Source organism: Limulus polyphemus, unplaced genomic scaffold (assembly GCF_000517525.1).
Source record: "Limulus polyphemus unplaced genomic scaffold, Limulus_polyphemus-2.1.2 Scaffold2536, whole genome shotgun sequence".
NCBI lineage: Eukaryota > Metazoa > Arthropoda > Merostomata > Xiphosura > Limulidae > Limulus > Limulus polyphemus.
Genome location: NW_013668146.1, coordinates 91,531 through 118,325, shown reverse-complemented (window position 1 = coordinate 118,325; position 26,795 = coordinate 91,531). Strand labels below are relative to the sequence as shown.

At 34.0% G+C, this 26,795-nt stretch overlaps 1 protein-coding gene across 3 annotated transcripts in view; it reads left to right on the top strand.

Annotated features, from left to right (window-relative positions):
• Positions 1-26,795, top strand: part of LOC106467232 (transcription initiation factor TFIID subunit 12-like) — a 54,749-nt gene that overhangs the window by 22,688 nt on the left and 5,266 nt on the right. For all 3 annotated transcript variants that reach the window (XM_013927560.2, XM_013927561.2, XM_022395368.1), the window contains exons 3-6: positions 3,411-3,608; positions 19,911-19,988; positions 20,895-21,009; positions 21,511-21,596. In XM_013927560.2, the coding sequence (XP_013783014.1) occupies positions 3,411-3,608; positions 19,911-19,988; positions 20,895-21,009; positions 21,511-21,596 (477 nt within the window). The remainder of the gene's footprint in view (positions 1-3,410; positions 3,609-19,910; positions 19,989-20,894; positions 21,010-21,510; positions 21,597-26,795) is intronic.

The window sequence follows — 26,795 nt, the reverse complement described above, 5'->3', positions numbered from 1 at the left end:
TTTGATGGTAGGCATTTTTTCTTTGTATTCCTGTTAACTTGTCTTTTATAGATTTCAAAACATAAAAGATAAAAAAAACAATTTTAGACCATTTGTTGTCTGCCACAAACCACTGTGAAAGAGGTCTTTTGTCTGAGCTGGGTTTACAGCAGCCAAAAATGTACCTAAAATGCTACTGGTATGCATTGTAAGATGAGCAATACAATGGTTTAAAACACAGTCATATGTAAGGGCACAAAGAGAGGATGTGGCATGTGGGTCTGATTTTCTAGTTTGTGGAGATAAACCAGTAAGATTGAAGGCTATAAACATTATGCTTTGCATGACTAATAGCTATATTATAATAAGTAACTTACATTAAATTCCATACTCCTCAGAGGGGTGGTAAAGAAATTAGAAAGGAGGGAAGACATAGAGAGCAATGTCACAATTCTCATACTAGGGGAATTTGTTTTGTTTTTTAAATATTTCCTTATAAAATTAAGAACGTAAAACTTGTATCACGTGGACCGATTTGCCATTCAACTGGAGGAGGGCATTAGTGTGCCTCGTCCCCCACAGACTTTGGATCAGTCCACTCTTGCTTATCATTGGGTGGATTTTCCCTTTCTCGACCAACAGTTGTTGGGGTTGGTTCTACCTGCTTGGGTGGGGGGCAAACCCATATCACTCTGTCCCTCTTATTCAAGCCCAATTTTCTCATCCTCGCAACCATGTTAAGGTACCTTTTCTCCCTTCACCTTCTGTCAGAGGCTCTTCACAGGAACCATGAGGGGTTTTTTTTGCTAAAATCCTCTCCATCCTTACTTCTACATTGGCTTGTTTGTTGTCGTCGACTCTTGCTATTCAAACATGGTTTGTTTGTTGTTGGGATCTCTTGGGCCATGATGCGGTTTTGGTGCGAACCCATCTTCAGGCTCCTTATCTGAGAGACCTTGGCATGGAACCATTTTTGTGGCATTATGTGTTTCCTGAGTCTTTGGAGTTGCGGGTGGCCTTGGCCCATCAACATTCAATCCTTACTATCTTGGTAGCTCATTTGTCGCAGTCACGGCCGGGCATGGCACCAGTTCTTGTTCCTCGACCTTACTTTTTCTTACATGGTCCCAACCTCTTCCTGTCCCACCCTCCCTTGGTGCCATGGTTCAACGATTTACTCGATGACACAATAGCAGTACCTGTGACTATGTGGTCAGTATGGGCCCAGTGGGGGCTTGTCTTTTGAATTTCATCCATTGGTGGTGACCTTTTGTTGCTGATGTCTGGGTTCACAGAGTGCTCTTGGAGGTGAACGTTATCCCCATTCTCTCTCTTTCTCCCTTATTCAGTGTTTCCATTACCTGTCAGAGATGGTTCAGGACCTCATTGCACAACAGGCTATCAAACCAGATTCACGAGGGTTTTACTCACACCTGTTTGTGGTTCACAAGAAGACCGGGTCTGGTGTCCTGTCATTGAGTTATCCCATCTCAATCAGTATGTTCACACTCCTAGCTTTACCATGGAGATGTACCTTTCTCATTAGTGGGCATTTTCTATAGGTCTTTGGATTACCAAGGTGGACATTTCTAGTGCTTAACTACACATTCCTGTGGCGGAGCGTCGTGTCCATATCTTTCAGCCTAGCCTCAGCACCATATGGGTGGTCTGCTACTTTAACTTAGCTCGGGATATTCTTGCCAAGGAGTTATGCTTCCATGTTTATATGGATGATTGGCTTCTTTTTGCTCATTCCAAATGGTAATCGACCTATCACATTCGTCAGCTGCGCAGATGGGCTGGTTGGTCAAATTAGAGAAGTCTTTCCTTTGTCCTACCTAATACCTTATCCATTTGGGTGTTTTCTTCAACACCTATCTCAGTCGGGCACAACCTTCTCCTCTATGGCTCCATTCTATGGAACTGGCCAATCGGAAAGCCTTTTCTGTTCCCTGACTTACAGCTCACGAGATTCAATCCCTTTTGGGGGATTTTTTTTCTCCATGACCCCTCTTATACCTCTGGGCAGGGCTTATATGCTGTTTCAACAATGGGTCCTTCATGATCAATGAAACATCACCCGGAATCCCTTGAAGACTTCTATATCCCTCCACTCATCCCTTGTAGTCAATCTCCATTGGTGGTTGAACAGGGCCCACATGTTGGCAGGGGTCATGCTTCCTCCTCTGCTGCCAGATTTACATCTGTTCATGGATGCATCCCTTAAGGGCTGTGATGCCTGTGTGGATCACCAGGAGGTTTTGGGTCATTGGTTTTCTCTTTTCGGTTGTTTTCAGGATGCTTCCAGGGGATACGTCTGTGCTTCCCTCGCAACAGTCCCTCCTTCATTTCAATGTGGGATTCAAGCTAATCTTGTGAGAAGAGGGAGAGTGAGTACCTTATCAGAAGTTATAATTTTCCTAAATTATAATGTATTTCCAATAGGAACTTCCTTACACTTCCCACTCGTCCTCCCCACAATCTTCCGGTGCTCGTGTCTTCTGCCAAACTTTGAAGTGATACATTTTAATTTAGGAACATTATAATTTTTCACTTCATCTCCCATCAAGTTTATCATCTTAATGGCTTCTTTTGCCTCTGGAATTGATATTCCATTTATGAGGTATTGCAGGCAGGGTGGTGAATGACTTCTAACATCTTTCTGTCATGTTACTTACACCACATTGCAGTTTCATCTACCTCTGGGTATCATTTCCCTCCAGTTGCCATTCTCCAGTCTTACTAGAGGCCCAAAGAAGTAAATTGTTGACTACCTGATTATTTCTTTTTCTTGCAGCTTCCACAAAGAAAAATAAACCATCTCAATATATAGTACAGGCCATACAAAAATGGACCCTTCCTGGTTGTTACGACCAACTGTATTGGTCTTTCTTTTTTTTTTTGCTTCTTTTCTCAGGAGGTAGGTCGGGGCTGATTCATCCTTGCACCTGCTGGTAAGTATTTCTCATGTACTGTATAACTTGAGATCCCTAACCTTTTTTTTTTTTGAAATGGTGAATTCTAGTTTTATATGTACACCTAAGGCCCTTCATACACTGAAGAATATTAGCTAATGATGCTTTTCAGAAAATAAATATTTCTTTCATATGATTAAGATATAACAGTCACATATTAATAATTTATATCTTTGTGATTTTAGGATGTATTGTAGATATGGCAGTACTTGTTCTTAAAAAACAATCATCAGAAATATTAATTAATTTATATATAACTATGAAACTGCTTATTAATTATAATGAGTGTAAGGGTTACCTGCGTAGTTTCATATTATTACTGACAATTTGACAAGACAATTTAAATCTTGTTGTGCTATGTATGGAAAACTTGCTGATTTTAAGTGATACATTTTCACCAGTGCCAGGACAGCTAAAAATGAATTGTGAACATCAAAAACAAATTTTCATTAACAGACTATAGCTCAGCCTGCACCTGCCATCCGTGGGGCCATCACAATACCGACTGTTCTTCCGTCATCTACTATAAACAGTGTTTCTGTGTCAGGTGTCACTCCTGTTAGTGTGACAGCTGTTTTAAAGACAACATCTGGAACAGCAACTTCTTCAGTCAGTGACAGATTGGGGCCTGTTAGTGGTAGTGATGTGGACAAGGTAAGAATATGTACTATTAGAATAAGTCAGTGAAAGGCCTTTGAGCAAGATAAGTATATGTCTGAACAGCCAGTATAGAGATCTTGGACTAGTTAAGAATGAGTACTTGAATAAAGTAATTGAAGGGCCTTGAAACAGTAAAATTGCAGACATAATTATAGAGTAAAGCTACTGTAGTTTACATCATAGTGAACAATCCATGCAATTAACTCTGAGTAATTTAATGCTAGTGATGTGGACAAGGTAAGAATATGTACTACTAGAATAAGTCAGTGAAAGGTCTTTGAGCAAGATAAGCATACATCTTTGAACAGCCAGTATGGAGATCTTGGGCTTAGTTAAGAATGAGTACTTGAATAAAGTAAGTGAAGGGTCTTAAAATGGTAACATTGCAGACATAATTAATCAGTAAAGCTACTGTAGTTTGTCATAGTGAAATTAACTCTTGAGTAAAGTAATTTATACTCATTTGTGAAGTAGACAGAGCAAGTCTCATGGATAATGTAATAATGGATGGGAGATCTGCACCAATTCCATGGTAAAGTACACTCTGAAATGGCCTCCATGTTTTGGCTACACCATTGTGAACAAATTAGTCAAGAGATTTCCAGGCAAAACAGACATCTTCTGTGACTATACTTCTGACAGATGGACCTTGCCTAGGTATGTACACTAAGCTGCACTCAAGCCACCCTGGGGTAAATCAACAACCCATACATAACAGCATTGCGATGCAACCACATTCCTTTCCAGTGAATGGGCAGAGCTATTCAAGTTCTACCATTGTTTTTCTGCCACATCTTATGCCATTGATATCTTTGTCTGGACATAATTCTGAAACAGAATCATTGCTTATGATTTGGATGTGGAAAATAAGGTCACTAAAAAGTTAACTTCTCATACCTTACCATTTGGTAAGGTAGTCAAGCTATTGGTTTCGACTACTGGCTCAGCAGGTACAGGTGAACCAACAGCAGGTAGTAAATGCTACTACAATTCCCCAAAAAACTAATGAAGCCCAAGTTGGGTCTGTTCGCTGACTTTATGGGAGAGCAGCAAACATTTTATGCGAAAAGGCTGGGTTGAGCTTGGATTAACCTATGAGGTTTAATTTCTAGATGTCTGGATGCTCACAGAATGAAGATAGTCATCTCTGACCTCAGTTCTAGTACTAGCATCCTTGATGTGGACATACTGTGGAAATTATTGATCAGTGAACTTGTTTTGTGAGCCCAGCAATGGTGGACTGAATAAGTGTGTGGAGGAGAGAATAATGGTATATCTGTATGTATGTAGTGTTTTGTGGTTTACTATCAAGGAGATCTAATGTATTGATGCTATATAATGTAGTTATACAATACATGAAGCACACTTTTTTCTGTCCAGAAAGCAAGCAGCATTAGTTCAGGCAGTTATCTGACTGAGAAAGGGTGAAGTCTGTGTTTTTCTGAAGTTAAGGGCAGTCAGTTATCCAATTACTGGGAATGGTCATCAGCACAGTAAGTGAAGTGAAAGTAGTCAAAGTTGGCATTAATATTAATGCTAGGGTTACATTTGTCACTGAGTCCAAGAACAAGTACATAACTGCAAACACATCTCAGATTGTTAGTTGAGAATTGTGGAAAAAGTCTGAACTCATTACAACATCAGCATATCTTAGTTAATAGTTGAGTATTCTGATGTAATGTGGGATCAGGTGGCTGATTGAGTCAAACAACAGTAACTTGCCATCACATATATACAGGAGACATACAGCTGATCAAATAGCTACTGTGCCAGCCTCCCTGAAACTCTAGGGATGTAGCCAGAAGTGAAATACAGTAGATGTTAAAGGATGGCATCATACAATCTTCAGAGTGTTTGGTCCTCTCCAGTTGTGATTGTCAGAAAGAAGGAATTTATGTCAAGGTTCTATGTTGATTTTAGACAGATGAGTGCTGTAACTTGCATTGATGCCATTCCCTTGCTGTGAACAGATGAATGTCTGGATGTGTTGGAAGGTTCCTGTTTGTTCAACAACTTAGATCTAGCATCTAGATACTGGCAAATCAACCTGAATAACAATAGCAGTCTAAAGACTACATTTAACATAAGAAATATATTGTATGAGTTTTACTTCATTCCATTATTCCTGTGTAATGTGCCCACCACTTTGAGAGTCTAATGGAGCTTACACTGAAGAGGCTGCAATGGGAGAGGTGCCTGCTCTATGTCAACAATGTTTTGATTTTTGCTTGGTTACACCCAAGTCTGCAGCTGAGAACATGAGAATAGTACTCCAGAATATAAAAAAGTAAGTTTCAACTTTAAACCATGTTATCAGAAGGGGAATTTCTTGGTCATATTGGGGGTAAAGATGAGGTCTTGATAGACCCAGTTAAGAGAGCAGCGATGCGAGATCAGCCTTAGTCTGTGACCAAAAGTGGCATCCATAATTTCTTTGATTTTATGTTGTATTACCAACACTTCATGGCCAACATTTCCAATTTTGCAGTAACAATGTCATAATGGAGTGAGGAAAGAGGCATTCCAATCCATAAATCATGCTTTAGTGGAGACCTTAGTGCTAGATATATCCTTGTTCTTATTGGACATCAACACCAATGATAGCAAAAATATGCATCACAATAGCCCATAACACAGAAGAATTTATTGACAGTTTCACCACACCGTGAGACCCCATCCATTAATTATGTCTCAACCCTGGACACCATGTGGGAGTTTAAACTATTTTTGCCAGTAGTAACATTAACCCATACAGTAGGAAATGCCTCTTGTTGATAGATGTCATGATTAACTCTGGAATCTCGCCATGCAGCAAAGTAAAGCTCTGCCAGCACAAATTAAAGAATGTAGCACAAATGCACATAACCTATGGCATTTTTATTATCAGTTACAAGTGCAAGACTATGTTGTACTATTGTTATTAACTACTGAGCTGTGTTTCTCATCCTGTGCTCTAGAGCTTATGGTCCCCAAATCACTAAGGCAACAGATTCTCCAGACTTTGTATGATACAAAGAGTTAGCCTAAACAGAGTAAACCCTAGTAGAGAATTGTTGTATCTTCTTTACAGAGGATAGCCCTAGTTCATTCTTGGAAACTAAATGAGGTCATTGTAACATAATAATTGTCATAAACTACTTCACTTATCCACTTGTAAATACTTTAGGAAAGTCCATAGCTGATGTTTCAGCAGAGATCTGGATAGTCTGGTTTGGAGTAACAAAAGATCCACATAGATCAGGGAGCTAACTTCAAACTGTTCTATGAGTTGATTTTAGTGTTAGGTATGGTGAAGATGTACACTTAGTCTTATTATCCCCAGTCTAATAGTTGAGCAGAATGGATTATACAAACTATCAAGTGCATGCTTGCCAAATTTGTTAATTCTGGTTGAACTGACTGGGATGAGCACTTAATGTATGCCATTGATATATATGAGTTACAGTTGATGCGAGTCACATGAAGCACTTTAATAAGTTGCATCCTGTACATTACAGATTAATTTCTCATGCGCTATCTAGACAAGGAGTTAGGGGAATATGAAGATGCATCTCGTGTAACATTGACTCAGCTGATGAGGAGGAAAGCTGAAAGTACTTATTTGGCTGCTCAAGACAAGCCAGATAAGGAAGTGTTGGAGTTATAGACAAGAAGCAGCTTTGACAGTTAGCTGAGCTGCTTTCACTGGCACTGTTATCAATAAAGCTGGGACTAACATAAATTAGTGAATAGCTAGCATAACTGGTGTAATTAAATTCAGTGGTTTTTACAGCTAAAGATCATTACTAGAAGTTCAGAAACTCAGTCAAAAGGGCATTACAAACCTTGTTTCTCAAACTTTGTAGCAGAATTTCATTTAGAGATAGTCACTAGATATTAAGTGATAGCTACTAGATTGTCATACAGCTAGGATGGATATGTGGTTCTAAAACTAAGTGACTGAAAAGAAGTAGCTTTTTTTTTAGCTACTAAGTGAGTTTCTGTGGCAAAATGTCCTTTGATGTTTTAATAAATTACTCAGCTGATCTGTTTGAGTATTGAAAGGTTAATGGAGAATGTTGCTTGTTCCTCACTAGCTTCTTCCCCATACACTTGAAGGATCATTGGTGTTTCCACATGTAGTGAAGGAATTGTCTTTTCTCTGCAGGTATTGATATATACTGTATATAGATGGAAATAAAGGACTTGAATCTGGATTTTAAGGCTGATATGAAGTGAATTGTAGCATATATTGTTGTAACAGCATGAATATTAATTCTGGATGATGATAATTTTAGCTGTAAAATAGTTTGGCTTACTTCTACCAGTGATTATTATTCTTTGTTTATTTCATGACATTTGAAAAGAAAAATGTGTTGAGTTTTGTAGATCACAAGTGGCAGCACACTACCACAGTTATCCAGGTTCCAGAAGTAATTTATGGATGAGCCTGAAGCACTCTGTTTTATTTACTCTCTGGTGTTTGTGACAATATTTAATGTTGTATGTATATAAATGCATGTGTGTGGTCTTGCACATATTCAAACATAGTCATTCATGACTGTTGAACAAAACAAATAGATCAAAAAACACAACTCTTTAAGTAAAGTGGATGAAAATAAAGAACTTGATCTGGATTTTAAGGTTGATATAAAGTGAACTCTGATTACTGTGTAACTCATAGTATGTCAGTGAGAAAACTCGGTTTACTTGGTGTTTTGGTTAAGAATAGTGCAAGATATTTTGTTTGTATCAAATCAAAATATTGATGACTGGGTCCAATTATACATAGTACATGGAAATCAAAGGCAGTAGTTTAGATACCATCAGATATAAAGTTGATTGTTATAATAAGAATCTGTTGAGTTAATGCAGAGTGAAAGTTTTATAATCACTCAGTTTTACTGAATATTTCTTAATATTATTTCATTACAAAGTGCACTTAAAATACATTATAATGCAAGCTGTGATTTTACTGTTGGAGGTGGAAAGTAAACCCACACAGGAGGCTGAGAAGTTCACAGGTGTTAGGGATACATTTTCTACAGGTGATATAGCATGAGTACAGATGAAGTCCATAGAAGTGTTGTTTGACCAATGTAGAAGTTGTAGCACTCACCTCAAAAAGTGATTTTAGAGCAAATTGTGGTTGTAAATGAGTATTTACAACCCCTTTAACAATTTAACATCTGGCTTAGCTTCAAGTCATAGGAATTCATCTAACCTTTGCTATTTAAGATTAGTTTCTATTTTCTGACTATCCTTCTTTGATTAGCTAGTGATCTGTCATTCTGCTTGTTGCCTGATTCTCTAGTTCTACACTGCATCATGGAACACCATTGAAAACACCAGTATATCTATACTTTCCTCTTTGTTGTGGTATTGGACTGTGTAACTGATTCTAGGACTCTCATAGCTGGCCTGACATTCACTGTTGCCAAATCCACAGATGAAGATGCAGCACTGGCTAAAGCATCTGTCATTGGGCTAGCTCTGAAGTCTCATGAGGCTGTGCAGCTCTCATTGGTTGTGGTAAATTCTGTAGAGTTCAAGTCTGCACTGGACATACCAGTGATGACCATGTTAATTGAAGAGGAATCAAGTTTACATGAATTTCAGCAACAGGGTAACACCAACATTTAGGAAACACCTGTACCTACTCCTGTGGTGTTCTGCCAGAGAGCATCTAATCAAGAAGCTTGTGCAATTATTTTAAGGATCTTATGCTATACTTAGAAAGCCAGTTAAATTTTGATAGTTATAGAACATTGTTGGTTTTATGCCTGTTATTATTCTGTGTCATTAGGTGCATTATTGAAGTAAATAAAAGTTGTGTAGTGTATTAGTACAATAAGTAGAAAAAAAAAAGCAGGCTTAAATTTCTTCAGCAACTGACAGCAAAAAACAAAAGGTCAAAGGTAAGTACTGTATATCTTGTTTTTCATGTATATTTTCTATATATTGCTTTAATGTAACTAAAGTGTAATAATTAAAAACTTGTTAGGTTAGTTAAGGTAATAATAATAATAATTCTCCATGAGGTATGCTCGTGAGCAGCTTGTGTGTTACATCATTCAGTATGGTAACCTGTATTTGTCAAATGTTTTACAACTTGTATGACAGAATTATTAGTCAGATATGGTTTGAAGGGCAATAAAACAATAAAATTAAGCAGAAACAGATGTAAACTGTTATGAGCTTTATAAGTCATTCTAGAAAGAAAAATGGGTAATTTATTTCATAATTTTTTATGGTGGTTACAAGGTCAGTGAAATCAACCAAGTCTGTATAGAGTGAGGGTAGAGAAAATAACAGATAAAATATAAAGTTTAACAGAAAAAAACGTTTGATATTTATTTATGAGGTTTCAGAGGCTACACAAATGAAATTTGAAAATGTTCTGATGAAGAAAAGTATTTTTTAATCTTTACTTGAAAATCAGTTTACACTGTAAGTAGTAAACACTGAGTCCATATATTCATGAGCAACTATTTAGTCAAAATACTTAATTGAAATATGTGATTTTTAAAACAAAAGACTTGTAATGTTTTTCTGGAAGCTTTCCAAATTTCATGAAGGTGTACAAAATATATTACAAGTTATAATATGAAAACTGATTATTTTATGGTTACAAGGTTGGTCACATCAACCAACCCTGTACAGAAAGAGTTAAACAGCATTATCAAGATATAGCTCTCCAGTGGACTAAGGCCTGGATCCTCTATGTTCGAGAGAAGACCAGCTGTAATGGAGACCTTCTCAATCATAATTATGGCTCAAAGAGGAGGTTTGCTGGTTGTTGGCCAAAATGATGCATTACAGGATGTGCTGTTGGGTTGCAATGAGTGATGAGAGATATCATACTTGTTGAGTGAGAGTGTGTGTATGTGTGTGTGTGTATATATATATATATATATTGTAAATATTCTTTCTGGTGTCTTTTTATGTAAGCATATTTTGTATTTTTTAAAGTTATCTCTGAATTTTGTTTTTTTCCTTCTTTTTTTTTTTCGATCATGCTTGGTCTTTTTATTTGGTATGCTTATGTCAATGCATTGTGTGAATATGCATCTTTTATTTTAAGAACATTTCTTTTATTGTTCTTCAGTTAACTCTTTCAACCCAGACTCGGATTGACCTCCTAACCATTTGTTTGTTATAGTTTTCATGCTGTAACTTTTAAATTAGCGAATATTAATGAAATTTGGCAGTTTATCAGTAAACATTACAATGCTTTCATATGCAAAATATCAATTTTTTTTTTATTAAGTTTTAAGGTTTGTAAATCATTGTTTTTCTCATGTCTTTTTTTTCTTTTCGCATCTTGCCTATCTATCATGCAAAGTAATTTTCATTTTAAGATTAAAAATACTTTTATGCATCAGAAAATTATCAAATTTCACATGCGAAATCTTTGTAGTGTCCAGATAGTTATCAAACATTTCTTAAGAAAAAACTTTATATTTTATCTCTTATTTTCATTAATTAATCTCTGTACGGGTTCGGTCAATTTGATCGATCTCGCAACCACCATAAAAAATTAGAAAACAAACATAAATTATGCCTCTTTCATTCTAGAATGAACATAAATTATAATACGAAAACATAAATGTTTAGATGAAATAGCTTAAATCTCATAACATTATACATTTATATATATTTATTATTTTTATTATATTGACCTTTCAGCCATGCCTGGCTAACAATACAAAAGTTACAATGACGAGGCTCTTGTGCACTCATGTTCCATATCAAATAACATAAAACTGACCTTTGGTCTGTACCAATAACTTGTCTTGGCTGTGTTTTAGTACACTAGTATTTTGTAAAATAGTTACATTTCAATTATTAAACATTATATATGTATATAGATTATTGCTATTTTCAAATAAGTTCATAGTTATTTTTCCTAATACAAGAACAGTAAATAAAGAAGTAAAGCAAACAGTTATCACTTCTAAGTTCTAGATACAACCTTTGTACTCGGTAGCTGCTTGATGTAGGTTGCTAAGCCTTTAAAAATTTTGCACATGGAGGATATGAAAAAAAAAAATTAGGTTTTATATATACAGTTAAATTTCCAAAAAATAATAAATTACTATATTAATACCATAGAATTCCACTATAACTTATGAAGCTTAGTAACTAAGCAGTATTTCAGTTTAAAGAAATATGATATTTTGAGCAGACTAAAGACACAACCTACCTCTTTGAAATCTTGGTTTGAAAGAAAGAGATTGTGTCCAAAGACATGAAAATGGATGAGAAAGCCACTAGGGGGACATTCTGAGCTTTTGATTGGTTATACATGTCACATGTAAAAGTAAGTGTGTATAAGGGAGCATTTCCAAAAATGTTAAGAGGTGAGTGAGGTGCCACTGTGTTTGATTTATTACGTGAGCAATATTTTAGCAAACAGAAATGATAAGAGGCTCTAATTTTATATTCTAGCTTGTCAATATCTGTAATTTGAGTTTCTAATTCGTATGAAACTATAGATTTAGTATTTTGACTTCACAAATGTCTAATTTGAACCAGTACTGGATTCAACATACCATGTAACACAGAAGAATCAGTGTTTATCTGTGGTTTTTTTAATATTTACTCTTAAATTAAGAAATTGAGTAATATATAGTTCTAAAATTTGAATTATACTCTTCAGTTTGATACCAAACTTATTGACATAAATTCATGAAATAGTTCAATAAAATCTTGAATGCAAGTTAACAAATGAGATGATATGGCCTTTCACCTGTGACCTATCTTGAAAGGGTTAACGGGTTTTACTCATTCTTTTTTTTTTTAATTTATACTGTTGTAAACTTTGTTAAAGGACTCAATTTTTCTATTTTCAAATTATCATGTACTGTAATTGCTGTTAAATGGTTATTGTGTGTTTTGTTTAGAGGGCCTATGTGGAGATATATTTTTATTATGGTTCTGGTTTGAGTTCCAGCTTGAGTTTGTTTAATTATTGTGAAAGATTAAACATGTAAGTTGATACTTGATCATTGATATAGGATTATGATTATTTATATAATGTACTATATTCTGTATTAAGTATTGAAATTTGGTTTTATATTGTAGTTAACTTCTTGCATCTATATTAGAGTATTTTTGTAATTGTACTTTTATATTTTGTTTTTTAAAGGGCATGTTTTTTGTTGGTATATGTTGATGTATTTTAGTGAAAAGGTTGTATTTGCATTTATTTGTAATTTTGAATTTTAATTAATCATTGTTAAAGATTAATCTTCTATTGTTGTGTGGAATTGGGCTATATATTATTAGTGAATTCTGAATTTTCAACATTAAAGGGTTACTTCTTTGTGTGAAAAGGTTTTATAATGGTTTCATTTTATTCTCATTGTTAAAGGATATTTCTCTTCAAACATAAATGTGTTTCCTATTCTTTAGAGTATTTAATTTTTCATTATAATTATTTTTTTGTATGTGGAAGATTTCTTTTATATTTGATTTTGTGACATGATTTTATATTGTAATTATTGTTTCTTTCTTAAAAAGTGTCTTGCTTTATTATGATAAATGAAGTATTAATAAAGGCATTCTAATGTTTATTGAATTGTATATTTGTTAAAGGTTATGTTGTCTGTGTTGTGTGTGATATATAAGGGTGAAAGATGATTACAGCACTCAATAACCAGTGCATGTGTGTAAATATAAGTTGGTTTTAAACTTTAAGATTAGTTTCAGCTTGAGGGTAAGCTTAAAATAGGAGGAGGAGGTAAAATGTGGTATGCAGGCATAACATGAGTTTCCTCTTTCTTAGTTAATAAATCTTTTCAAAATTAATCATTTATTTTAAGTATATACAATTTTCACAACACGTGTTGAAGAAAATTAAGTTATTCTTGCTATAGCTTCCTATTGTTCTGTCATTCCTCTGAGATAATACCTGGTTTGCCTGTAGGTAATGTAACTGTAGAGAGAGACACTGTTTATGAAAGTAGACAGTGCAGTTTCCTCCAGTGGTAGGTAGGGTGATATTTTGAGGTTATAACTTCTCTTATTTTCAAATGGGAATGACCAGTCATGTGATTAGCACTTTTTTCCTTGGGAAGATATAATACTATAGACTTGAACTATATAAAATGATGACTTATCAGACTGGTACAGTTGTTCTATAGATTCACAGCTTAGATTTGGAAAACTACCAGATCTTCAATTCTCCAGTAAAGGCAAATGTTCTTTGTGCTAATACACACACTGGGATTTGTGTTATTTAAATAAGATTGTCTTTACTGCGTGTTGACATTTATGTTCAATCTCTTTCTTTGCACAAGCTTACTCAGTTACAGAGAAATTGAGAACTACTCATAATATTTTGTGGTCTATTATATAAGCAGACCTATCTTGTTCACTATTGAGGGAAATCAGTTTTACTAGAAAATATTATAAATCATAGGTAAGATAAGGTTGAATAATTAACCAATCATTATAAGGAGCTGAAAAAATAAGTATATACATCAATAAACCAATATAAAGATTTGGGATATGATAGTAGTCTACAGAAATTTTTGGATAAATATTTAGAAAAGCCAGTATAAGAAACTTAAAGTAAATAATAATGTTATATACAAATTTTTGTACAGTCGAAGGGCTTTGAATTTTCTTTTATAATAATACTCATTTTTTTCTGTTGTAAAAACTTCCTTACTATTTATATGTGCATGCATGAGCACTTCATTTCAACAGATGTAAACAAAAAGTAGATGTAAATATATTTTAATAGACATTTTGTATAACAACATATTAAAAGCTTATCAAAGGTCTTAAAAAGGTCAAACGTTAGGTTGTAGAATAACATTACAAGTTTACTGTACTTAATACTTTCAATAAATAAAGTTTAGCCCTAAATAAACTAATGCAAAAACTTGCACAAGTTAGAGTTTTAATTTATCTCTTTATTAAATATATAGACTGTACTTAATGGCTTAACTAATGTTAGGCCTAAGACAAGTGGACTAATAGATTTTGGAGTCTGAGGTCAGAATTCTTTTACATTATTCTAGAAATCCTATATTTAAGGAAATACTGTTGCTATAAAGATACTAATTTGACCACAAATGTGTTGTGGGTCTCTGCTAATATGATAGTAATCTAATCAAACACACCTTAGATGTGGCCAAAAAAGGACTGAGCATGCAACTTAAAGGAATGAAACCCAAATTGGCAGCCAAAGTAATTATAGCACTGATAAGAATTTTACAGCATATATTCATTCGTTAGTTAGCCAGGCCACATTTTTTGTTCAGCCTGGGACATAATGGTGGGTAAAATAAAACCTGTACACATTTCTGGGCAAACCAGTGCAAGAAATCTGGGTAAGATAGTAGTTTATACAAATTTTTGCATAAGCCCACCCAAGGGACTTGAATAAGGTAATAATTTATACACATGTTTGGAAAAACTAATACAAGGGCCCTAGGTAAGATAAGAACAGGCATAACATTATTTTAAGATTTGGTAAAAATAGAAAGCTTCGTGACCACACTATTTTGAATTTGTATTAAATTTGAACACATGCCACACGAGCCTATCCAGCATCTATTAGTACTAAGCTAATGAGGGTGGTCATTCTGGAAACTGTTGATTTAGGGTTATTTCAATAGATCTGGATGAATGAAGATTGGCACAACTTCTAAACTGAAAAAACAAAACAACTAAATATTAATGAAATTATGATATGATGAAATCTATATGGATTATACCATGGTGGTGCTATTCTGGCTATCATACCATCCTCATTATGGTTATTCTTCATTGCAGAAATGATATTTTTACCTAAAGAATTGCTAGAGAAATCATCGTGTAATGTATCATGCCATTAGTTTCACAAAATATTGAAATTAATGATTTCTTGTATATGATTCCAATCCCCCTTTTTTAAGTTGATACTATTTTGCCCATTTTCTTATGTTTTGCTGTTAATGTAGTAATCAATTGATTAATATCTGATTCAGCTGGTATGTCAAATTGAATGGTATATTTTCAAATAAGTACTTTCCTCATCCAATGTGGACCCACAGTTTAGCTTAAATGTTACACTTAAACCATCACATTCACAACTGTATCTTGAACATGTAAAGCATGTATCATTGCTACATTGTTTTACTTTACCTTTAGAATTTCACTTTTCCATGTTAGCTCTCATGGTCTCAGGTTAGGTGACAAGTCTGGTCCAATGACCTAGACCTCAAAAATAGTGCCAAACGTTGTCTTTTTGTCTAATCAAAACAATCCAGACCTTTCTGGATTGATGTTTCCTTTCAGATCCACATCAAGATGCCAGGCTGGCTTGTGTTGCAGGTGTTTAAATGTTTAAAAGTGTTTATTTCATATAGCATAACTTCAGATTTTGAAAATTATATTGTTTTGAACTTCTCTAAATATCCACACTGTTGCATGTATGTAGTGATTTCTACCAATATCTGTAGATACAAGTTTTTACTTAAAACATTGAAATTAATCATTATTATTTCTTTAGGTGCAATACTTTTAGTCTAGTAAAAGTAAGACACTTATATTTCTACACAGTAGACTTTTACTTATGCCAGTAAAATTTACTAGATAGAATATCATTCTTTAAGCTAAAGTTTTACTTCTGCAAATTTAACATCACTAGAATTTTAGAACCATGTAACATCTAATAATGGTAACTAATACCATGTGAATATCATATATATTTTGAAACTTGAACAGTCAGAAAATTATAGCCTTTGAACGTTTCTTTACTGAGTAAAGAATAATGTAAGTAATGTTTGAGTTATAAGTGTTTGTGGAATATCAAACTACAATTCCTTGATTTTCAGAAAAGCAATTTCGGTATTGATGATATGTCATTTAGAACAATAGTGTTATACTGTCTTTTGTTGAGTTTTTATGCTTATTATAAAAATACATAAAACTGTTCTTCTATTGCAGATACCTTAAAGATGAGATATAATAAATATATTTTAAAAATTTTGAAAAAGTTTATCTTAATATATTAAAGAAGGGGTTACATTTTGGATTTATGAATTCATGTAAAAGATCGAAATTGTTACCAAAGTTTCTTTTAATACTTTTTAACACACAGAAATAGTAACCACTATTATAAAGCACAGTAGAAGTTTTGAATAATGTTATAGAATATGAAAGTAGACACAATAAAAAAAATTAGAACTTTTGGTTTGCTTAGGAAATAATTCAAATTTCATCATCCTGATTTGATTTTGATTACTTTAAATCATTTATAGAAATAACAACAAATAACAAATTAAGACAAATTAGATTGAACCATTTGAAGAAACTAAGTCATTTAAACATAATAGAAGGTATTATTAGAATGTTCATTGATGATCCAGATAAAGTAATGCATAACTTTTCTAGTAGATGAATATTTTCAATAGCTCCTGGAAATTTTGATTTTTTTGTATGTTTTGAAAAACTTGAGGAAACTAAAGTATAGTCCTTTTTATGGGAGAAATTTTAATAGTATTGTAATATAAGTGTCTTGGTTGGCCTTAGCTCATATTTATTCATATAAATCATTTAAATCAAAATAAAGAAATATTTGTAGTTAAGTCACATAAGGGAATAACATAGTTATTTTGAACAAAGAAAAATATGCAAATAAAAGTAATTACAGTAACATTTGATGTAACTAAGTTTAGAAAACTTAATTTTGACTCCCCCCCCAAGAAAAGGTCAATAGCATGGATGTTTCTTAAAAATAAAGATGAAGTTAAAGTTATTAGTGATACAGCATACAAGGCTCTCGTTATGGTATTTTGTATGGTTTACAATAATTCATAAAAATAATTTATAACTTATAATTTATAACTAGAAACATGTAGGGTTTTTAAACTCTTTTTCTTAAAGTATTTGAAAATAATAATACACAACTAGTTTTGAAATCTCTGTGCAGTTGGCAGATTTAAGATTTGATGAACAAGTATATTGTGAAAGTTTTAATACATAATCCTTGTACACACACATCCTTTGCAGGAAGTAATCCAAATAGCAGAAGATTTGTTTTTTCAAAATGAGTTATTAAACTTTCCTGTTGAAAAATCTTGCTTCAAATTTGAGAACAGTATTTATGATCAAGTACATGGTGTTTCTATGGGCTCAAAAGCTCATGTAGTTTAGTAAATCCTTTTAAAATGTTATTCTGAAAAACAGTGGTTGAATACTTTAAACCTGTTAGAGACCTTAGCTATGTTGATGATACCTTTGTTATTTTTAAGAAACAAGAACATGAATCTATTCTTAATATTTAGTGCCCAATATGCAAGTCAACTAGAAGGATATTGTGAGTGTTTGGAGGTATGGGAGGGGCAAAAGTTTATCAGGTGTTTCAATTACAGAAAAAGTGATTGCACTTAATACATTAAGCTCAGACAGCCAGAGTTTTCCAGATGGTTGCACATATTTCCACAGAACCTAAGCTTTAAAGATGTAACTATCGGGGGTTGGCTACATCACTTTACCAGTATGATTGGCCACAAATAATGTCAACCTTAAACATGATCCTGATTGGGTTGTAATCAAAGGGAAATATGTAATTGACTGATCATATGACAAGTGCATCTGTCCTGTGGCATTCTATTTCCCTTTAATAACAAAAAGAAAGTTAAAGGAAAGGAGAGTGGCTTGCTACAGTCTCTAATACTACTCTGCTTGTTATGGTCTTGTTAGTTCATTTCACTGTATTGTTTCATGCTCTCATTATTGTGAATCTCATCTCTATAGCATTCTAGTTCTTCTCTATCTAAAAGAAGTGGAACTACTACTCTTCCACATTGTTCATCAGTCTGCTGCTGCTCCTCTTATGCATGCTGCTTCTCACTTTCATTGTTATGTATTTCATTGATGAGTTGTGGTAATGTCATTCTGGCATTTTGTTTTAATAAATATATAGGTATGTTGTAGCCCTTGTCAGAGAACACTGATTGTGTGTTGACCTATTTGAGTTGCACAGCTTTGTTATGAATCCCAAATTTTCACAGAATGGCCTCTCTTGCATCCTAGTTTCACTGCAATCAATCCACAAAACAATTTGCTTCCTCAGCCATCTTCATTATTAAAACTGTTCTTTTACAGTATAAAGATGAGGCTTTTTTTTTGTATTGTAGTTTTTTTTTTTTGTCAGATTGTAGATGGGGACTGGAAGGTGGATTCTGCAGACATGGCTCCTTAATTACTATAACTATGGATGTGTTGAAGGTCTCTTTTGATTCTGGACATAGCAAGAAATCATTTGGTGCATTGAGAATCGTAATACAATAAACACTGGCCAATTCCCAAATATTTTCTGATTATTCAGCATTCTGGGTGTTAAACAAATAACATTATTGTATGAAGTTTATAGTTGAAAAAGAAAATACTTGAAATTTGCCTTTTATAGATGTTGATACTAACAACTTGTATCATTTAGAAATGGGAATGTGTCATAAACATATAAAGGATTGTTTAGTCATATTGATAGTCTTATACCTGTTACATAGAAGGATAATTTGATAAATATCTTATTCTGTAGGTTATAAATTGCCAGTAACTGTCATTATTTTCAAAAAGAAATGAAAAGTGTGATATAAAAACTATTAAGAAATGGTTTTTATCTGTTATTACTCAACATTTTGAAATGTTTCTTAAATGTTAGTACACTTCTTGTAAAGTGAGCTATGGTGTTCCAAAACTGTCATTATACATCATTCTCCCTTTTATTGGTAAAGATTGTTATGGTTTAAAAAATCAAATCAGTGTGTGCGTAGAAGTCTTTGTCAAGAGTATAGAACTTTTCAAGATAAAGGACAGTTAATAAGCTTCAGTGCTGTTATATTATTTATCAATATGTTTGTTCTCGATGTGGATGAAATTATGTTCAGTCAACAACATGTTGCTTAGAGCAGTGTATAAAAGAACGCTTGAAGCTTAAGGCTGGTAATTTGTCAGACATCTAGACCAAAAATGTGACGTGGCTGCAGATGAAAGTATATGTTCCAACAATGAACAAGATGTAAGATTCAAAGAAACTTTAGCTATCGAGAAACTGAAACCAAAGTTGAATATTAATCCATTAGGAATTAAATTATTTCTCTATAATAATAATAATAATAATAATATGTATAACATTTTTATAATACACTCTGGATGCTGTAAAAATAACTTCATTCCACCTTTTCTTATGCATGAGCATCACATAAATTTTGATGTTCACGTATTATGGTATTCAAGTTTTGGCAAGCAGCTCTATCTTAGTTTGATAATTAATGAGTTAAACAACATTTACTCTATTTTTTCACTCTCCAGGTACTGAACAAGCAAAGGTTACAGGACCTGGTTAGAGAAGTGGATCCTAATGAGCAATTAGATGAAGATGTTGAAGAAGTATGTTTTTGATTAATCATAAACTTTTACACGTGTATTTGTAGTTTCGTATCGCCATAGGTAATTTTTAGGGCTAAGAGGTCATAAGACTGAAATTTACATACTTTATACCCAAGTACAAAATACTAATGGAACATAATTGAAACAAGATGTGTAGTTATTCAGTTTGATTTTAAACTAAATTTTCTATTATAGCTATCTTTGATTTCAATATATTGTTAATATGACAACTGAAACAATATAATTTCTCAAAGTAATTCCATCAACATAAAGAAGAGAAAATAATTTCTGGATGCAAATACAGTAAAGATGGATATACATGTATATTTTTAAATATGAGTAAAAAAATACCTTACTTTCTGGTATTGTATATTAACCATTAGTTTTGATCATTTAAGAAAGTTGTGAAATATTATATGATATGAAATTAACTCCTACAGCTAACTAATATATATTAATATGAAATATTGAAACTGCTTTCAAAAAACCAAAAGATACTTAGATCTGTCTATGGCTTATTCAAGAGTATCCCAGACTTACTCATGGTTGCTTCCCACTGCCTAATTTAAGTGGAAACTCAGTTAACCAGTAGCCCTTTAGTGTGGCTTAAGTATAATATAAAATGCAGCATACATGTCTTGTCCTATTGGGGAAATTTGTAACATATTAAGAAACTCTGGATTTGACCCTCAGAATTACAAAGAATAATGTGAAAATAATGAAAGAAAGAATAACTGGAATTTATTCATTATATTTTACATCAGTGTACAAAAACAAAGATTCACCATAATATGGAAGACTGTATTTATGAAATAAGGTATTCAAATTCAAAAATTAATTACCAGTTTTATCTCTTACTTATTGCTTATGATGTCAGATATCCTTATACTAATAATATTTTTGTAGCTTTTGCTTCAAATTGCTGATGATTTTATTGAGAATGTGGTGACATCATCATGCCTTTTGGCTAAACATCGCAGGTCATCGACTTTGGATGTAAAAGATGTACAGCTTACTTTGGGTAATAACAAGTTTTAATGTGATTAGAGCTATATTAGAAATAAATATAATAAACACAGGTTGTACTTTATACCACCAAGCATGTTAAAAATAAAGTTTTTGAACTTACAAACAGAAATAAACTTACAACATAAATTAAAATATGTAATATTTGAAAGTGAAATATAACATAATTTAGTACAGTAGTTCTAAGACTGTAGTAACCCAAGGATCCCTTTAAATATATAATTTTGTCATGGATCCCCAAATCTCAGTTTTTTATTTAGAAAAAATGGATTCTGTATACATGAAAAGCTGTATTCCAAAATTGAATATTTTAATTCTTGTAAATTTAATTTTACAAAAATATTTTTTATTTGTCGAATTACAGTTTTTTACATTTTTATGAAATATCGGATATGACTCACAGACTTCAATTTGACAAGTGCTGACTTAATATATTGAAAAGTAAAAATTGATGAAAATCATTCTGTACATACATATATATGAATGTGTGTTTCAGAGAAAAACTGGAACATGTGGATCCCTGGTTTTGGAGTTGAAGAAAGGCCATATAAGAGGTCAGCAACAACTGAATCTCATAAGCAGGTAAGCCCAGGGTCCTTGTTCTCTTATTCTATAAATTAATAGGAAGAAATTTTGTACATCATTTTAATACAGTCAAATATTTTATTAAGAAAACAGGTTAAGTTTAGTGTAGTACATAATCATTTCAAATACAATTTTTACTAGGATGTTTATAGTTTTATTATGTCTCAGATTATGATTAATTGTAGGCGAACTATTTGTCCTGGTGTACTGCTCTATCATCAATATGCATAGTTATTATCAGTTTAATAGCCACATCATAAAAAAAAAAGAAGAATTGCACTGAAACAGAGTAATATATATTATTTAAAGATGTTATCATTTTTTTGCTTAACACCCAGCCTGCAAACCAGTGAGACTGAATTTGGCAGATTAGGTTGGCTACAAAAGTGTGTCATGGTTTCATTCAAGTGACAGGCAAGAAAAATTTGTTCCAATAATAATCTTTCAACCTCATAAAAATACATTTTACTATCAAAAGAACCAGATAGGAGCTTTTTCCAGGATTTTGTGGAATGCTACAAATTTTATTTTGTGTATACTTTAGATAGGTTTGGCTCGGGTGATAAATATTAATGATGTAGGAATTGTGGCTGCAAATATCTGTTTGCATCTATCATGTATCTTAGTGCAAGTACAATGATTGACTTTTAGGTACTTAGAACATTTTCAGAAGCTGATCTCTGTAGAAAAGCCAGTCAGAACACAGATCTCAAATGGGAGTGCATTCTGCTGACCATTTGACTGTTTCAGTCTATGGACATGTTTTCACCACTTGTTGCCGGAATGCCAGGAGTATTTGCCATTTCCCAAACTTGAGCCACTGTTGTTTTCCAAACATATAAGTTTGGTAAAAATTACTGAATGGTAATATCAATATTGACAATGCATCAATCAAGGTTAAAAAAACACACTACAGGAAAGAGAAGTGTCAGTGAAGAATAAATGGATTTGGGTGTAGCTTGAGAAAAAGTTAACGATATCAAAAAAATATTGTCTGAGTTTCAATGGAAAAACAATCCCATTGAGAGCATTCTGGGTGACTTCATTAGAAAGGTACATGTCTACAAAATAAATTATTATAATGTTTAAAAATAAACATTTCATTGTAGTTCCTAAGTCTAGATCTGCTGCAGACCTAGGCATAATATTGCATAGCATATTACTAGTGTTGGCAGTACATCATGCTTTAAATGAATGGATATACTTATTTTGCTGTTTAGTGAGTGTTTTATTTCAACTTTCAAACTGCTAAATGAACTTCCAATATGCCCATATAGCACCATAGAATATCTGGAGAGCTAAAGTTTCCAGGGGACTCATGCAGCCCTCAGATCTGCAGCCTTTATAGGTTTAGTCCCAGGATGTATTGTTCAGAGATTTCTTTTTTAACCTAGGCTCATGTCTGAAAAACTTGCTTCTCAGTAGTGTTTATCCACAAAGATGCAGAGTTTAGGGGTTGGGAAGACTGTGTTCCTCCAGAAGGGTTCATGTTCAAGCAGATACAGCATTAAACCACCTTAAAGTGGCAAATAAGCTTTGTTGAGCCTTCCCTGGCTATCTTTCTCAACAGAACTCATGAAAATGTCACAGAAAGCAGCTTCAAAGAGCTGAGAAACTAGTTCTTGTATTGTCTAACATGTTCATCCACTACTGTTTTTTTGTGTGTAGTAATAGATTGGAGTATGAGTTTTACTCCCTCCTATCCTGAAAACTAGCTCAGATTTGGCCACACTGGTGAGCAGTTCAGATTCCACATATGGCAAAGAGTTCAAATCTCTATTAAACCTCTCACTACAGACAGGACAAAGGGCACATGTCACAACATTTTAGATAGTTATTTTCAAAATTTAATTAAACAATTGTATTACCAATGTATGTCAATAAAATTGTCATCTAAACATAGTTCGTAATTCAAATTTTAATATTATATATGTTTTAAGTTCTTAATTAGAAAGAAACTATTAAAAACAAAATGCTAGATATCCTTTCCTGTGTGTCACATTGCATGTTCTTTTGTCTTATTAGTTAGTTTATATTATATTATGCCTACCATACAATGACTATAGTGGTTAAAGAATTAAAAACTTAAATTTCAGACACAGCTAGAATATAAATAAGAATCTTTCATTTTGATTTGCTGAGATATCAGTACATTTAGGAAACCTACCATAGTAGCCCCTCCCACTACTACATGTTTATAATCAGTATAAAGAGCACATTCCAAACTACCTAAATCTGACAGCTTGAAGGAAAAGCCAGACTTTTACTGGAAATGTTGAAGTTTGTTAACTAAGTTGTTTCTATGAGCAGAAATGAGATTTTTTTTAAACTCACATATAGCATAGTTAGAAAGTCAAAAAATTACAGTGATTTTATGTGTACCAGTTTATATGTTTGATAATTTTTTTGGATTTCCAAAATGCATCTTTGAAATCTATAAAAATATGGAGATACTTTGAATGTTATTGTGTTATCTAGTTGATTTCATAACAATATTGGCCTGACATGGCCAGGTGGTTAGGGTACTTGACTTGCAATCTGAGGGAAGCGGTTTCGAATCCCCGTCCCACCAAATATGCTCTCCCTTTCAGCCATGTGGCATTATAATGTGATTGTCACTCTCAATATTTGTTGGTGAAAGAGTAGCCCAAGAGTTGGCAGTGGGTGGTGATGACTAGCTAGTGCAGATAGCCTTTGTGTATCTTTGTGAAATTAAAAACGAACAAACCAATCATAACAACATTAATAATAATTAAAATTTTTTTTCTACTGACTGACAAGCCAATTATGGTATGAATTTCTGGCATGGAGTCCAATTGGGTCACTCCTCTCCCACCTATGATATCTAGCATTGCACAACAATCTTCACTCTCAGTTGAAACTCAGTGATTTTATTCGTAGTGAGATGGAGCCATATATTCAGATCTGTGGTGGTCCTCCTGGGGGCTCTGAGGCTACATTTGAGGACAATCCTTGACACACTTTAGATTTGCTTTTTCCTGTGCCTTCTTTTAGTGTGTTGGGTCAGTGGTAAGTTTATGGACTCGCATCGTTGGTGTCCGGGGTTTGATTCCCCAAGGTGGATGTGGCAGGTGGCCCACAGTTGCTTTAGTCTAACAAAACAATTACTTTACCATGGTCTTTAAACGACCTATGAAAAACAAAAAGGAAGCCACTTTGGGATAAGCTGCTTTTGATCTGTTTTTCTCATGGTGGTTCTTCGAGTTTGATGTTTTGGGCTTTTTCACAGTTGCTTTTGAGCCTGCAACTTAATTGATGGCTGATAGGTCTGAGAGCGATTTTTTTTTTTTTCCATACATGGAAATTGTGGTTCATACTGGAAGATTTCCTTTTAATTTTGTGAAGGGACAGTTAGGCCTTATCCAACATGTTGTCAGAAATTTGTGATTTTGCCTACCACCACTAGGTGGAGACATATTTCTGACTCTCAAATAAGTTTGTAGTTCATCTATATAGGTTTATGTCCCCTGATGGGAATTTACTATTCAGCTTCAACAATTTATTTCCTTTCACTTCACCTTGTTACTAGAATCCTAGGACTACCAGTTTCATTGAGGACGAGCTGGACCCATTTTTAGCATGCATGTTTGGTTTAATTTTTGGCTCGTACATTCCTCCCAGTTGTTTATGGAGTCTTGAATTTCATAGGCTCCTACAGGGAGGTCATGGTTCTGCCCCTATTTGTGAGTACCGATCCCCGACTTCAGCTCCTTGGTACATTAGTACTCAGAATAGATTCTGTCTATATCCAAGGTTTCCACTGCTTAGTCGGATTACTAGCAGGGTCAGTGATTATTTGATACCTTCAGGAGCTGTGGAGGCTTGGCTCCAAGAACTTATGGATATGTGGTAATCTTAACTATTGGTTCACAAGTTCTGCAGGACTTGGGTCAAAATTGGTTGTTCATTACCTATCTTCCCCACTATTATCCACCCAACCTGTAGGGTTTCCATCTTACTCAGTTCATCGGGATTTGGAACTTAGTTCTAGGGTTATCTTGGTCTGGGATTAGTGAGTTTTGATTCATGTTAGTTGTTGGGCTTATGAAGACAGGAGATTGGTGTCCAGTCATCGATCTTCCTTGTCTATACCAATGCCTAGATTCCTCAAGGTTCACAAGCTAATCATTCCTCAATTTGTGTTGATTTTTTTACTGGGATTGTAGATGTCCAACTTGGTTGTAGTTGGCTCAATCTGTACTTTGGCTTAGCAGTGGAGTCCCACCAATATTGGCATTTGTGGTGCACAAGGGTCAGGTACTGCAGTTCCGGGTTTTTTTCCTTTAGACTCACACAAGCTTAACATTGGTTCTGCTGTATCATACGAGTTTTCTCGTCCCCATCATTTCATCATACTGTGCATACACCACTCCATGGATGACTGGTTACTGCTGGTAACATCTTGTCAATTGTTAGACCATCACATTCTGATTCTACTTTCAGATACAACCCAGGTAGGCTTCTCTTTTGGGACTGAAACATCTATTCTTGCTCCAATTCTATATGTCATCAGTCTGGGTAGTTTTTATTTTTCATCTCATCTCTCAGTTGGTCTCATCCTGCTTAACACTATAGTATAGGATGTCACATTCTTACTCACCTCTCTTTCTCCCACTGCACGGATGGTTCTTTCTCTTCTCGGATTGTGGGCATCACTCAAATCCTTCATGTCTTTGGGACAAGAACACTAGTGATCCTTTTATTGGTCTTTAAATGAACAGGGATTATACACATTTATTTCCTTGTTTCCTAAGTTTAGATCATTCTTTGATCTCAAGGGGTTAAGTTGGGATGCTACTACAATTTGGGTTCCTCTACTGCCACTTCATCCAGAGTTTCATTCTTTTCACAAATGCTTTGCTTCAGGGATGGAGTATATATATCAACAGTCAGGAATTCCAAAGTCTATGCATGGATGATGATGATTCTCTATACAATGTTTTCATCCTTCTTGCTCCTCAACAGGCAAGGTCTCATGGTCTGGGCTTCTTAAGGGGTAAATCATCAGGCTTCACTCTGACTATTCTGCAGTGGTGTCTTATATTTCTCATCAAGGAGGCATGTGGTCTAGGGCTCCTTATTTTCGAATTTTGGACCTCCTTTCTCGGGACTAGTCTTATCTTATCACACTTCTAGCTTACCATGTTCCACGGGTGATGCCTGTGGTAGCAGGTC